General features: G+C 37.8%; 1 protein-coding gene and 1 long non-coding RNA gene across 6 annotated transcripts in view; one reads left to right on the top strand and one right to left on the bottom strand.

Annotated features, from left to right (window-relative positions):
- Positions 1–5,620, top strand: part of LOC112475388 — an 8,873-nt gene extending 3,253 nt beyond the window's left edge. Inside the window, exons 2-3 of the long non-coding RNA XR_003044681.1 lie at positions 2,149–2,314; positions 4,360–5,620. This is a non-coding gene — a long non-coding RNA (uncharacterized LOC112475388). The remainder of the gene's footprint in view (positions 1–2,148; positions 2,315–4,359) is intronic.
- Positions 1–13,176, bottom strand: part of USP40 (ubiquitin specific peptidase 40) — a 69,915-nt gene that overhangs the window by 31,463 nt on the left and 25,276 nt on the right. For 4 of the 5 annotated variants that reach the window (XM_015585407.2, XM_015585405.2, XM_006906617.3 and 1 more), the window contains 7 exons: positions 11,190–11,271; positions 9,504–9,672; positions 7,652–7,736; positions 6,663–6,733; positions 5,631–5,953; positions 3,319–3,442; positions 1,920–1,977 (listed from right to left, as the gene is read on the bottom strand). In XM_015585407.2, coding sequence (XP_015440893.1) covers positions 1,920–1,977; positions 3,319–3,442; positions 5,631–5,953; positions 6,663–6,733; positions 7,652–7,736; positions 9,504–9,672; positions 11,190–11,271 — 912 coding nt within the window. The remainder of the gene's footprint in view (positions 1–1,919; positions 1,978–3,318; positions 3,443–5,630; positions 5,954–6,662; positions 6,734–7,651; positions 7,737–9,503; positions 9,673–11,189; positions 11,272–13,176) is intronic. The other variant, XM_015585409.2, reaches the window with a different exon arrangement.

Below are 13,176 nucleotides of genomic sequence, written 5' to 3'. Positions count from 1 at the left end.
TTATGTTGAAAATATAATATCTTTCCCCATAGAAATGTCTTGGTGCTTTTGCTGAAAGTCAACTGACAGAATAAGTTTGCACCTATTTCTGGATTCTCGGTGTAGTTCCACTGGGACATATTTTAGGCTTCAAAAACCAGTTATGATTTCTACTGCACATTCTTCTTTGTAAAAGAGCCTTTTTAAAATGTAAAAACTATCCTTAGCTCGGCTGCTGTACAGAAACCGGTTGAGGCCACAGCCTGCTGACCCCGGTCTGTGTGCTAACTCTCATGCCAGTACACAGTCCTGACTACGCCAGCTTTAGGGTAAGTCTTAAAATCAGGTAGTGCAGTTCTTCCAATTTTGCTCCCCACCAAACTGTTATGAATACTTAAGTTCTCTGCGTTTCCATTTAAATTAAAGAATTAGCTTCTCAATTTTCTCCAAAAAACAAAACAAAATCAAACCAAACCTGCAAGGACTCTGAGATTGCACTGAATCTACACAGAAATTTTGAGAGAATTAGCCTCTTAACAATGTCATGTCTTCCAATCCAAGAACATGGCACCTCACTCCATTTAGTCAGGTCTTTTGGTTTTCCCAGCAATGTTTTCTAGTTTTCAGGGTACGGGTCTTGCACAGATCTTGTTAACTTTATCTGCAAGTATTTCATGACATCGTAGTCTATTATAAGTGTTTTCTTAATTTCATTTTCCATTTGTTTTTGTTGCTAGTAGATAAACGCACAGTAAATTTTTGTGTATTGATTTCAATTCCTGTTAAATTTACTTATTAATTCTAGTAGCTTTTAGATAGAATCCTTAGGATATACAAATATACAATAACACATCAATAGTGCTCAGCGTCACTGCATAAGAAATACAATTAAACACACAAACACACACAATCACAACTACTGGCAAGGAGGTGGAGAAGCTGTAACCGTGACACCCTGCTAGTGAGGAGAGGTCCATGCCGCAGCCACTTTGGAAAACAGCATGGCAGCAGTTTCCCATAAGGTGAAACATGCATTTGCCATTTGACCCATCAACTCCAATCCTGTATATCTACCCTGGAGAACTGAAAACACATGTCCACACAAAGATAACGTTCATAGCACCACTATTCGTAAGAGCCAAAAAGTAGAAACGATAAACTGGTGAATAAACAAAATGTCATATATATGTATAATGAAATACTAGTTAGCAATAAAAAGAAACAAACTATTGATATATGCCAAATCATGGATGAACCCAAAAATGGAATGCTAAGTGAAAAGAAGCCAGACACACAGACTCTGTATTATGTGGTTCTATTTACATGGAATGTCCAGAAAAGCAAGTCTGGAGACACAGAAAGTAGATGAGTGGTTGCTGAGGGCTCAGAATGCAAACAGGAATGAGGGCTCTTTTGGGAGTGATGGAAATGTTCCAAAACTGGATTACGGTGATGCTGTACATTTACTAATTAATAATCACTGCATTATACATGAATCAGGTGTTTGATGATATATAAAGTATACTTCAGTAAGGCTGTTAAAACCTGAAGCTGAGTGAATAGTGGGTTTGCAGAGTGGTTTGTTCAGTATGAGAGAATTTATGTAAATATAAAAATACAATATACACATATGCATATATACAGAAGCATAACATACATAGTATACTATGAATACACAGACTAGCTACACACCCAAATCAGATATACTGGTTGTATCTGCGTGGAGAGAGAGGTCTGAAGAGGAGGACACAGAGGATTTTATCTGTAATGTTTCAAACGGAAACGAACACATGACAAAATGTTAACATCTGTCCATTTTGGGTGGTAGGTGCATGAAATTCCCCTAAATTATTTTTTGTACTCTCCCATAATTTTTTCAATTAAAAGTCAAAACAAAGCTTAATCGAACCAAAAAACCAAAAGCAAACATAAATGATTACCTAGTTCCTTCATTAATTTTAATTCCTTTATGGCTTTAATTCGAATATCAAACACCACCTAAAATAGAGAAACAAACTAATGACTGTGCATACACTGAAAACAATGGGAGGAGAGGAAAACGAAGACTGTGTGTACAAACTGAGTTATCAATGACCTGACATTTAGCAGTTTTTACCTACTTGAAATAATGTTTTTCCATCCCTGAAATTCATTTTCTCTCTTCCATAGAAGTCAAAAGCAAAAACTGAGATCTTAATAGTTAAGTTTTTACAAACGGATGTTAACTGCAACAGAAGGGACTCCTACAGAACACCAAAGAAACAACCAAGCTAGAAAGGCAAAAAACTGACAAACCACTAATCTTTCTGACGAGAGCAAACAAAAGCGACTGCAGGTAATTGCATTTCTCTATGTTAAGAATGATAAGTTCAGAGCCAATAAGCATAAATAATATAAAAATGTACACTATTAATCCAAGGGCGCCATTTAAAATGCCTATTTAAATTACTTTATTTTCGAACTCTTTGCTTTTTTTTTTTTTTAAGTTTAGGCTAATTGCCTCTAGGGCAAAACATCATAGAAATGTAAAGGTAAGACCTAGGCCAGAGATCATCCACTCTCTCCTCCCACCAGGGACCCACACTTAGGGCTAGGGTGGCAGGTCTGAGCTTTAGTGCCTCGGTCTTACACTGTCCCCTCAACTATGCCACCAAATATTAATGCACTTTAAAAATTATCATATTTATAGAAAAGACATTCTATTAGAATGCTTCTTTTTAAATGTTGTAGGAAAAAAAACTTAAATGAATTGACACTATATAAATATAAATTTATATAAATATAAAAAGATATTTCCTGAAATAACGTTTAAGGACATCAGTATCACAGTCTTCAAATGGAAGACTGAAGGAATCCCTTTTAAAGAGAAGGTGGCTTTATAGAGAGCATAGGGTATAAGGTAGAGCAATTTCAGTTAAACTTAAAAAAAAAAGACGAAACAACACAAAAGCAAAACATATATATCTGGTTTAAAAAATATTGAAAAGACCCTTGAAAACAGTATTTCATATTTTGATATAGTTTGAAAAATATAAACATATTTGTATTTTGATGCCACATTATACATATTTGACAAGAAAGCCAGAAGATTCCATATACTGATAGCTAACTCCCACATTGTAATTCTAGGCTTTGGAGGAAAAAAAGGCATATTTTCTTGAGACATACCAATGGCTAATAATAGGTAAACAAGCAATAATCAAATATTAAAAATAAAAAGTTGATTTCTTAAGATTCTGAAGTCTACTGAGAGTCTTCTGAAAGATTAAGATATTGCTTTTAAATAAAAGTCGGTTAATTAAAAAACTGTCAACCAGACTTTAATTATACTCTACTCACTGTGTTAACAGTTGCTGGTATTTTCACTTGCTCCTCTTCAGATTGTGACTGGCATACATTTTTGACTTGGATCCAGTTGATCTCATTCGCACTAGTGATCCATTTCCCTTGTTTGGTCAGCAAACTGTAGGTAAAAAGAAGTTTTAAAATAGCACTTTTATGGACCAGAAAGGATCAGGAAATCAAGACTTCTCCTTAGGTGCCATGTCTAAAATTTCGCATGTGTCCCTTCATGTGACTAAGTAAAGGTGACCACATCTACCGAGCTGGCTTCACGAAAGCAGACAGTCTTTTCGGGGTAGTGTTAGGTAGTATTCCATGGAGTCTATCTCCGTGACTCCAGATGTCCTTTGACTTACACAAATAATTTGCCGCCTCATGTTCCAAAGAGAACTGCTATCAGTGAACAGTCAGGTGCTGACTTCTGCCTGAACACCGGCATCGCCAGAGGGGCTTTAAAAACACCTGTGCCAGAAGCCCAGCCATGGAATCCAAATTTAGTTTAATTACAGGACAGCCACGTACGGCTGTGTGGAGTGACGCTGTATAACAGTGTCACAGCTAAGGGGTATCATTCACATCCTACACATTGTATATTTGCTTTTTTATTGTAGAGTTTAATTTTATGATAGCAGACAGCAGTAGAGTGGCTTATTCTAACAAAATTTTCCTACAGATGGTAGTAAAGGGTCTTGGGGAAGGAATGACTGCTTCCTAATCCACAGGGAGGCACAGACAGGGCCAGCGGAGTCCTCTCTGGGCGTGTGTTCAGAGCCCCGAGACACAATTCCACTCTGGATCTCAGTTATTCCACTCTGGGACTCTTCCTTAAGTTAGCAATCCTCAACGCAGTTAAATTTTAAAAACAAAGATGTTCCCTGAAGATCATACTAAAATAGTGAAAAACTGGATGATGACAACGATAATGATGCTGCTAGCTAAAATATTTAGCGCTCACTGTGTGCGTACTTGGTAAACACTTAACTCTTTCACTCCTTACAACCCCATGACATCCATACTAATTACTTTCCTGTTTTACAGAGGAAGAAGCTGAGCAGAGAGAGGTGAAGTAACTTGCCCAGTCACGGTGTTAGGAAGTGAGAAGGCTGGAAACAAACCCAGGCAGCGGGCGCCAGCGTCCCTGTCCTTACCCACGCCGTGGACTGCCTCCCCAGGAGCACAGTTAGGTAACGTCAGCACAGATTATCATGTACCGTGAAATGAGCTTCAAGAAAAGTCTACAAACATGGGGTGGGAGGAAGCAGGATATAACTATCTATGAAATGCTTATTTCGTTTATAAAGAGAAAACCTTCAAAACAAAAAGCCAATTATCTGAGTTTAGGAAAAAAGGTATGCTAACGGTGACCGACGCTGCACTGGTGGTCCAAGGACGCTGCCGTGACTCTGCCGTCTTCACCTCTGTCTTTCCCCAGTCCTAAAAAATGTACATTACTTTAAAAATATATATAATAAACTTTTTTATTAAATTCACATGGTGAGGAAGTAAATGACTGGGAAATACCTGTTCAAAAGAGCAACAGTGATAAATGTTCTACAAAATAAACACAGTTCATAAATGCTCTGCTTCTCTGGGCCACAGCCACTATTAATAACACAGAGCCTCTATAATCTAAGTATATTCATGGCACTAATAAGGCAGGGAACTGATCTGTCGTTCATGACCTAAAGCCTTTAATATATGGAAATCTGGGGGTTACACTGATCACAGAAACTGACACTACACAACGTCCCAGACGTGGATAACAAAAATGAAGAGCAGCAACACTTCTGAGATTCAAGTGTGACTTCCAGGATCAAGGACATAACTCCCCATTAACTGTCCTATCTGGGCAGCTGGGAGGATCTCAAGAGTCAGAAAAGGGACTGTGATGAAAGACTCATGGGATTCTTGTGACAAAATAGCCAAGTTCTGCTATGCTCTTAACATCACCCTCATGAAATTTTTTCTGTGAGAATGCTGTGAGAACATGCCTCCAGTTTTATAACGAGTGCTGATCTGATGAGAACTCATTCCATAGGATTTCATTTCTGCTTTATGGCCAACTAACCTAGACCTTCTCTTGTCTATACCTATATTAGTTATCGCATTTGCCTCCTCGAAAAATCATATTACAGTACCATTTTTCTGCAAGTTGCCTAATCTAGAACATCCTACTTATGATCTATAGAACACAATGTCTAGAAATAAAAGGAAACATTTAACTGTTATTATTAAAATAAAGCTTTAGAGTTCTAAGAGACAGTGCTGCAATTAAAATAACGAAGAGAGAATTCTCTTCAGTGAGTTACCTGTTGTCATCATTACTGGAATCCTGAACCAAAAGTGAGCTTCCGTTTCTGAGACCCTGTTCCTTGAACGTCCTCTTCAGGTCTCCCTCGGGGATGGCGGTCCAGTGCTCCTCCCCTGCAGGCTCGGCACTGACAACGAAGGCGACACCTGCTGGGATCGCCAAGGCTGTGAACACAGAGCCTACTTCTGCATTAGACGGGAAGACATGTGTGGATTCTGTCAAGTGCTCACACTTCTCCCCTTCGCTGCTTGTTGCTAGATGAAGGACATTCAAAAGCAGAGGTTCACAGTCACTGCCAGTGGGAATCTGGGCTCCGCCAACCTACAGTGGTATCAAGACAACCATGAGTATAGTCTACATTTGCTGAAATGAAGTCGACATAACAACGTAGTAAAAGACTCTTCTTACAGAATAATTCTCATTTTTGTCAAGTGAAATAAAATTTTCACAAATGTCTTTTAAGTACCAGGAAATAATTTTAGGTTTTTCTTTCACAACTTTCTCTTAGCCATCTTTTTTTTAGGAGAGAAATCTGGAGCAGAGACAGATGTGTGAGTCCTCGGGGTGGTGAGGAAGCCTCAGATGTACGTGAGATGGATCAAGGACAGTTCTCTGAATGGCTGAGATGTTCCTCGCTCCTTTCCTGACTCAGAAAACTCACTCTGCTCCTACAAGTCACCTTCATTCTCTAAGTCAGTATAGCTACTTCCCCCCTCTGAATTCCCACAGGGCATAGGCACAGACCACTACTCCGGCACTTTTATTTCCGCAATTACATCATGAAGGCCTGAAAACCACGGACTGATTATTTACCTTTGTATCTAGCATCTGACACACAGCGTGGCACAATGGAGGTGCTCAATAAACATCCCTTTAACATGTTACTACTATTTACTGCACCTACAATTTATTAAGTATGTCAGCAGTTTTCTTATATCTACTTGCCTTTACATATGCTGAATAAAATTTCACTACAATGACTTAAAAGAAATCCAAAGCTATTGTGAATATCTCTTCAACACTTTTTTACCTCCACTCCATTCCATACAAAGATGTCTTCCTCATCAGCAAGGTCAAGTTCACACAGCGCCAGGTCATCTCCTAGGAAGAGGCGGTCATCAGAGACCACTCGTCATGACTACTAAAAACAATTTTACTAAAGAAAGAGCTGAGACATAAGTATCTGTTTGAAAAAGCATCCCCGTTAAGGGAAACTAATTATGTTTATTATACTGATGTTATTTTTATCTTTATTCTTTCCATTAACCTCCGTAGCTTTTTTCTTTCATTTTATAAGTATTTCCCCATGTTGCTACATAAGCTTTGTCAGCATGATGGCAGGAAAAAAGAGTTACTATAAAGGTCACCTGCACTTGTCACTGTGAACAGGAAAAAGGCTTAGGTATCAAATGGTCCCAGTCCCACCACTAATTAGCTGTATGTCCTCGTGTACTTCAAGTCTGAACGCTTCACTTTTCTCATGTATGACATGGGGATAAAAGAATTTTGCGACAATCAAATGAGATAATTTACATAAAACACTTATCTCACTATTTGGCACAGTGAAGTCCAAAGTAAGTGTTAATACCGTGAGTACTGTTATTTGTTTTGTTGTTACATAAAAGAAGGAAATGTTAAGCTCTCCAAGTACTTTTGTTTCTTTTGCTACACACTGTGAGGCTGAGAGTTGGGTTAAAAATTCATGTTATATAAATAAGATTCAAATGGTTTCAAATTATTTTGCTCAAAAACACTGTGATAACATAAAAAATTCCAAAGCCTTAAAGAAAGTAATTTGGTAGAGAGGTAGCTTAAATTTCAAAAAAAAAAAAAAAAAATTTTCCATGTTAGTAAAATTTCACACATTATATAAATTGGATACATTATAAATTGGATAAATTACATAGTTAAGAAAGTAGTAGATAGGGGGAAAGACTGGCCAAGTGTAGAAATCATGGAGGAGCCCCACAAATATATCAATATATAAAATGAGTTGTTGCGTCTTAATATTTATCTTACCATCAAGCGTCTGGTAGACGTGAAGTCCTGCTGGCAAAAACTTTGCAACACTAAGAACCATGTCTCCTTCCCAAAATTCTAACAGCTACAGAATATTAATGAAAGAAAAGAGAAAAATGAAACGTAACATACACCACATTTCCAGGTTAAATACGAGCAATGTGCCAATGTACATACGTAGATGATACATGGAGCAAACGAGTGAGGCTCCCATCCCCACCCTACAGCAAGATGAGGACAGAAGACCTCACTTGCTGTGAAATTAGTCCAATCCAAAGATGGTGCATCTCATCCATTAATGACTGAAAAATCTTGGCACACACCAAGAACACAACGACCATCTAAACAATTCTACTCAATTTTTGGGAAGACTACTTTTATCAGACGCCAACTGATCAACATGCCAGCCCAGAAATCTCTGTCCAAAAGAGCAAAAGTGATTTGTTTAATTAGTGCTGTTCAGGGAAAAGCAGTTCTGACGTTCTCATTAATGAAAGGAATGTCTTCCGCCGTCACTTTAAAAAGTATAAGAGATTACCAGCGTTTTGTTTTTGAATTTTCTAGATCTGAGACTCTCGAGACTGTGGCCAAAATAACATCACTCATAAAGATAAGTCCTACGCAGCCTCTCTCCACGAGACCCCAAGACAGTGAGTACTCTTAAAGAGAAAATTTCATTTTTACAAGTAATCAGTTAACTGTGTCAATCTCACGGCCTCTTGCCAGTGGCCTCCTTCTAAGATAATAGAGATGTGCACTTAAAAGTCTTTTCCCTTTGTCACCTACTGTCGCCCTAGACTGGGTCAGATGCCCAAGACCACCTATATCAACACCGCCAGGACTGGCTCAGAAATAAACTTTTCATGTGAAAGTTTAGAAATGTAAAGCAGTTTTAGAAATCTTGATACTGATCCAACGTTTAAATGTCTTTCAAATCAACCACAAATAAAACAGAAATTGGCCTGGTTTTCTATGTACAAGAGGAAAATCAAAAGAAAGCTAATGATTTTGGTAATTGATAATAGTTTTTCAGAAAATTCATTTATTTTTGAAAAAAGAAAAAAGTTTACATTTTCTATTTCCCTTTTCCTTCATCAGGAAGTAGTGTGGGGTGAACACGTGATTAAGAGGAAAGGAAGAGGAAGGAGACCTGGGCCGGCGTCCTAGACCCACCGCTCACGAGATGTCTGTTGGCAGTCACAGCTGAATCACAATTTTTTCATCTTTAAAATGGGGTTAGTTAGCTTGTTCCTCATGGGGCTGAATAACCAAGTGATACAATTAATGTGAAATCACTGTAAGATATAGAGTCCAGTTGTTGTTATCATTAAAACACAACTGGATTACTTGGAAACGATGATTACGATGATGTCTCTTTTTACTACGGACCAGCAGATATTTTCCTTCACTTAGGAATCTTCTTAAATAAATGCTATTCTGTGCTGAAAGGCAGAAAAGGTAGCTGCTTTTATTTATTTAGTAGTTCTTGGTTTTAGGCAACATGCCTATCTTTATCTTTTCACTCCCTTTAAAAACAATTCTTTCATTTATTTTCCAAAAAAAGGGACAACCTCACACTCGTTTTCTCCCCAAAACAAAACAAAGCAGGCTTGCTTCTCCCGGTGAAAACTTCCTGGCAGGATGGCAAAGTCTTGCCTGTGCACAGAGGCCTCTCTAGGAAGCGTGATGGGGCGACATCTGGGCCGCCTCTCTGCAGAACTAGCAGATGCAGGATTTTCTTAAGCAGCTTTGAAAAATAAACAGTTGTATCCTAAATAGGAGTTGTGAAAAGAAGAATCCAGCTTCACATGGACCTTAATGTCTAAATTAAGAGGAAGGGAGGCTAAATTACCTGAAATATCGATTGTCGAAGATCTCCTAAAGTTTTTCTTTTATCGAAGATTAAATCCCACACACTTTCGGTTTGAGAGACCGGGTGCAAAGCTCCATTGAAGAAATGATAATGAGGGCCCATGTGGAGATGCAATTCAAAATTATTATTTGTAGAATCACATTCTGCCCTTTAAAGAGGTATAAAAAATATATAAATGCTGTGTTTTTATAACACCGTTTCATCTCAAACCAAAAATATTTGATTTACAATATAAATTCCTTCATTCTACCTAAGTAATTATACTTAATATCCTTTTCTTCCATGCTCCAAATGACTCAGTTTCCCAACAGCAAATTTTTAGCTCTGCCACCGTGAATTCCAAGGAAAATGAGTTTTAACACACGTGCGCTGTGTGATGCTACTCTCAACAAATAACTGACACCCCAAATCTTCCAGTCTTGAGATTAGTTATGAACAAAATGCTAGAAACCTGCTCCTCATCACTGTGTTGGGAGTCGGATGTACAAACTTCTAGCTCCTCCTTAGTTCTACCAGACCCCGGGACTCTCCCAGAGAATATCAGAAGTTGACCTCAGGGTCCTCCCGAGTCTGCTCTCCTCAGGTCAAATGACAGCAGCAGCAGCAGCCCTGCGATGGCCACCCAGGGGCCTTGAAGCACAGGGTCACACTCCATGGCAGGCAGTGTGAGCCGTGCGAAGCTGGAGGAGGCTATCACCACCTTTCAGGTACTTCAGACACATTCGATTAATGTGGTCAAAGATGGCACTAGCTTTTTTGAGGACCACATGATAAAGCTTAATGCTGCCTGACTAACACCCCTTAGGCTGTTTTGTTTTGTTTTTTTTTTTAAAACCAACTGCTAATCGACACCACTCATCCAGGTTATTTTTCCATGCTTAAGATACTTTACTGGTAACTTTTTATATTTTTAGTGTCTGGATTTTTGCTGAGATTTCCTTTAACCTTGGTTTGCCATTCAATCTACCTGCCATTTCCCGCCCCCAGCTTCGAGTCAATGGTAAAAATATTGAACACTTCCCTGCTATATCACCAAGCACTCAGGTCCACAAAAAGACCATGAGACACCCACTTCCCTAACCCAGTACCCCACCGACTGTGTCAGATAGCAAATTAAGAACCAGTTCTTCAGGGTCCAAGGTTAGACCTCGAACAAGAATGCTGAAATCCTCCAGATCCCAGTCCCTTTAATAACCCATCATAGGTTTCCGCCCAAGGCTGACGTGAAGCGCAATGGTTTGCAGAATCCGTGTGTCCTTCCTGTTGCTCACCTGGTCTTCTGTCACTACAGGTCAGTTCTCCACGACTATTTAAATAGGAGGCATGATTTTCACAGCAGGTTCTCTGTAGCGAGGGAATAACCTGACAGGCCAGGATACAATTCGTTTAGCTCAATTATGTGCTCACCCATTTCTCTAGTTTTCTTAGGTTTCCATCGTCACTTAGCAATGGCCATTTATGTGCCATTATTTTGTTCACTCTCACAGATAAGGATAATTTCGAAGTAAAAGATACTCGCACTATAAAAATTCAGCAGCAAAATAGATATTGGCATTAACTAGTTGACTTTTTCCTTCTGAATTTTCATTTCTGAATATTTAGATCTAAATGAGATCCTCATTCTCCAGAAAAACCGTTCAAACTCTAAAAGTAAGTTAAAATTACCTTTTTGTTTGCAGTTCAATGTTGGCTGCATCCATTTCATTCAGCAAATGGCATGGAACCCTGTATCTTGGATTAGCTCGAGCTGTGAACAAAACTTCTCATTAACTTGTGCCGACTAAATGAAATCTGGTTGCTGAAGACGCAGCACGGAAAACTAGCAAGGACTGTGCTGGGGGCTAGAAAAGCTTTGACTATCTGTGTGAATACTAATTTTCTCTGGATCTCAGTTTTCCATCTGAGAAACGAAAACATTAGACCAAATGAAAGGGAAATAGTTCCTTAAGCCAAGCTAGGAGAATTCCATTTCTTCTACTCTCTTCAAATATACTTTTTAAAAAGAACACCCACTTTTTTCTTCCTGTAACAAACGTAATACTTGGTCACTGTAAAAATTCTGAAAATTATTTTTTAAAATGTAACAAATAGATATTACATGTAATCCCACCCACAAGAGATACTGTACAATTTGGTATATATACTTTTGGTCTTCTTTCTATATCTAAATTTGTTACAAAATGGGACTGTATTCAACAAATGTATAACTTGCGTAGTAGTCCATCCTACAAATAGCATAATTAACCTAACCGATCTTTTTCTGTTAGACATTTAGGTGATTTTCATTGGTCATTATTACAAAATAATGCTGGTAACAAACATCTTTGAACATAAATATTTATACACGGTTCTGATTACTTTAAGACAAACTTGCAGAAGTAGAATTATTGGCTTAAGGTTTTTAAATACATACAGCTAAATGGTTGTATGACTTTACATGCCTACCAGCTACAGAAGAAGTGCCAACTGTTAAAAATCAGAGAAACAGAAATATTTGACTTAGAAAAGAGTGTCATCTCATTGCTGTTTCAATTCACGTTTTGGATTATGGGTAGACTTTATTATTTTTTTTTTTTGCAGTTTATTGGCTGTTGCTATTTCTTCTTTTGTATACTGCTCATCTATGTCCTTTTCCTAATTTACTACTGAGAGCAATGGAATATATGTAAGAACACTCTACAGACAAGAGAAATACATTTATTTTGCTGTTCTCCACTAGCTTATCATTTGCTTTTTAATATTGTTTAAGGTTTATATCAACTTTTCCTTAACTCTTTTTCTTTCTTTGCTTTTAACTTGGAAAGGTCTTCTCCACCTTAAGATCAGAAAAATATTCCTATTTCATATATTTAAGTTTCCTTTTTCCATACACATTAAAATAAGTATAAATTTCATTCAAGTGATTAAGTATAATCACTTGATTATATTGTTAATTCAAGTGACTAGCAACTAACCAACTTCCCGGTTGTAGTTATTGAGTAATTCACTTCCTCCCTGCTTATCTGAAAAGCTACCTTATCATGGACTGAAATCTCAGGGACAGTCGGCTTAGTATCCAGGCTCATTGCTGTTTCAGTGAACTGCCCTCTTCCTTGCATTAGCACTACATCTTCATCGATACGGCTTCATAAGCACACTTTTACTGAAAGAGCAAATCTTCCTTCCGTAGTCCCTTCTTCACCAATAAATTTTCATTAATTTCTCTCTCTAGATAAATTTTAGAATCATTTTGTCATCCCACAAAAAAGTCCATCAAGATTTTAGCTAAACCTTTATTCAATTCCTGAGCTAATCAGAAAACTGTCATTTAGTATATATTCCAATTATGTACCTACTAAAATTCAATCTGGTGAAAAAGACAATATCCCATCTGAAGACTTTTGTTAATGTATATTTTTATAACTTGAATTCTGCTCCACAGTATGTTTAACAGAACCATTTCCCTATTGTTTTTTCACCCTCAGAAAAACACGGAGCCCTTTCCGGTTAGCGGATAGTCATGCAACTGTTTCGGATGCAGAAAGCTGATTTCCTTTGATTTCCATGCAAATTATTAACTGCTTTCTTATTTTTTATGAAAATGATCACTATTCTCTAAGAACAGTATCTTCACCTCTAATCATAGATATGTCTCAATCTAAAAAGCTTCCTT

Source organism: Pteropus alecto, unplaced genomic scaffold (assembly GCF_000325575.1).
Source record: "Pteropus alecto unplaced genomic scaffold, ASM32557v1 scaffold110, whole genome shotgun sequence".
NCBI classification, from domain to species: domain Eukaryota; kingdom Metazoa; phylum Chordata; class Mammalia; order Chiroptera; family Pteropodidae; genus Pteropus; species Pteropus alecto.
Note: the sequence above shows the minus strand (reverse complement) of the source record. Positions and strands in the feature narration are given on the sequence as shown.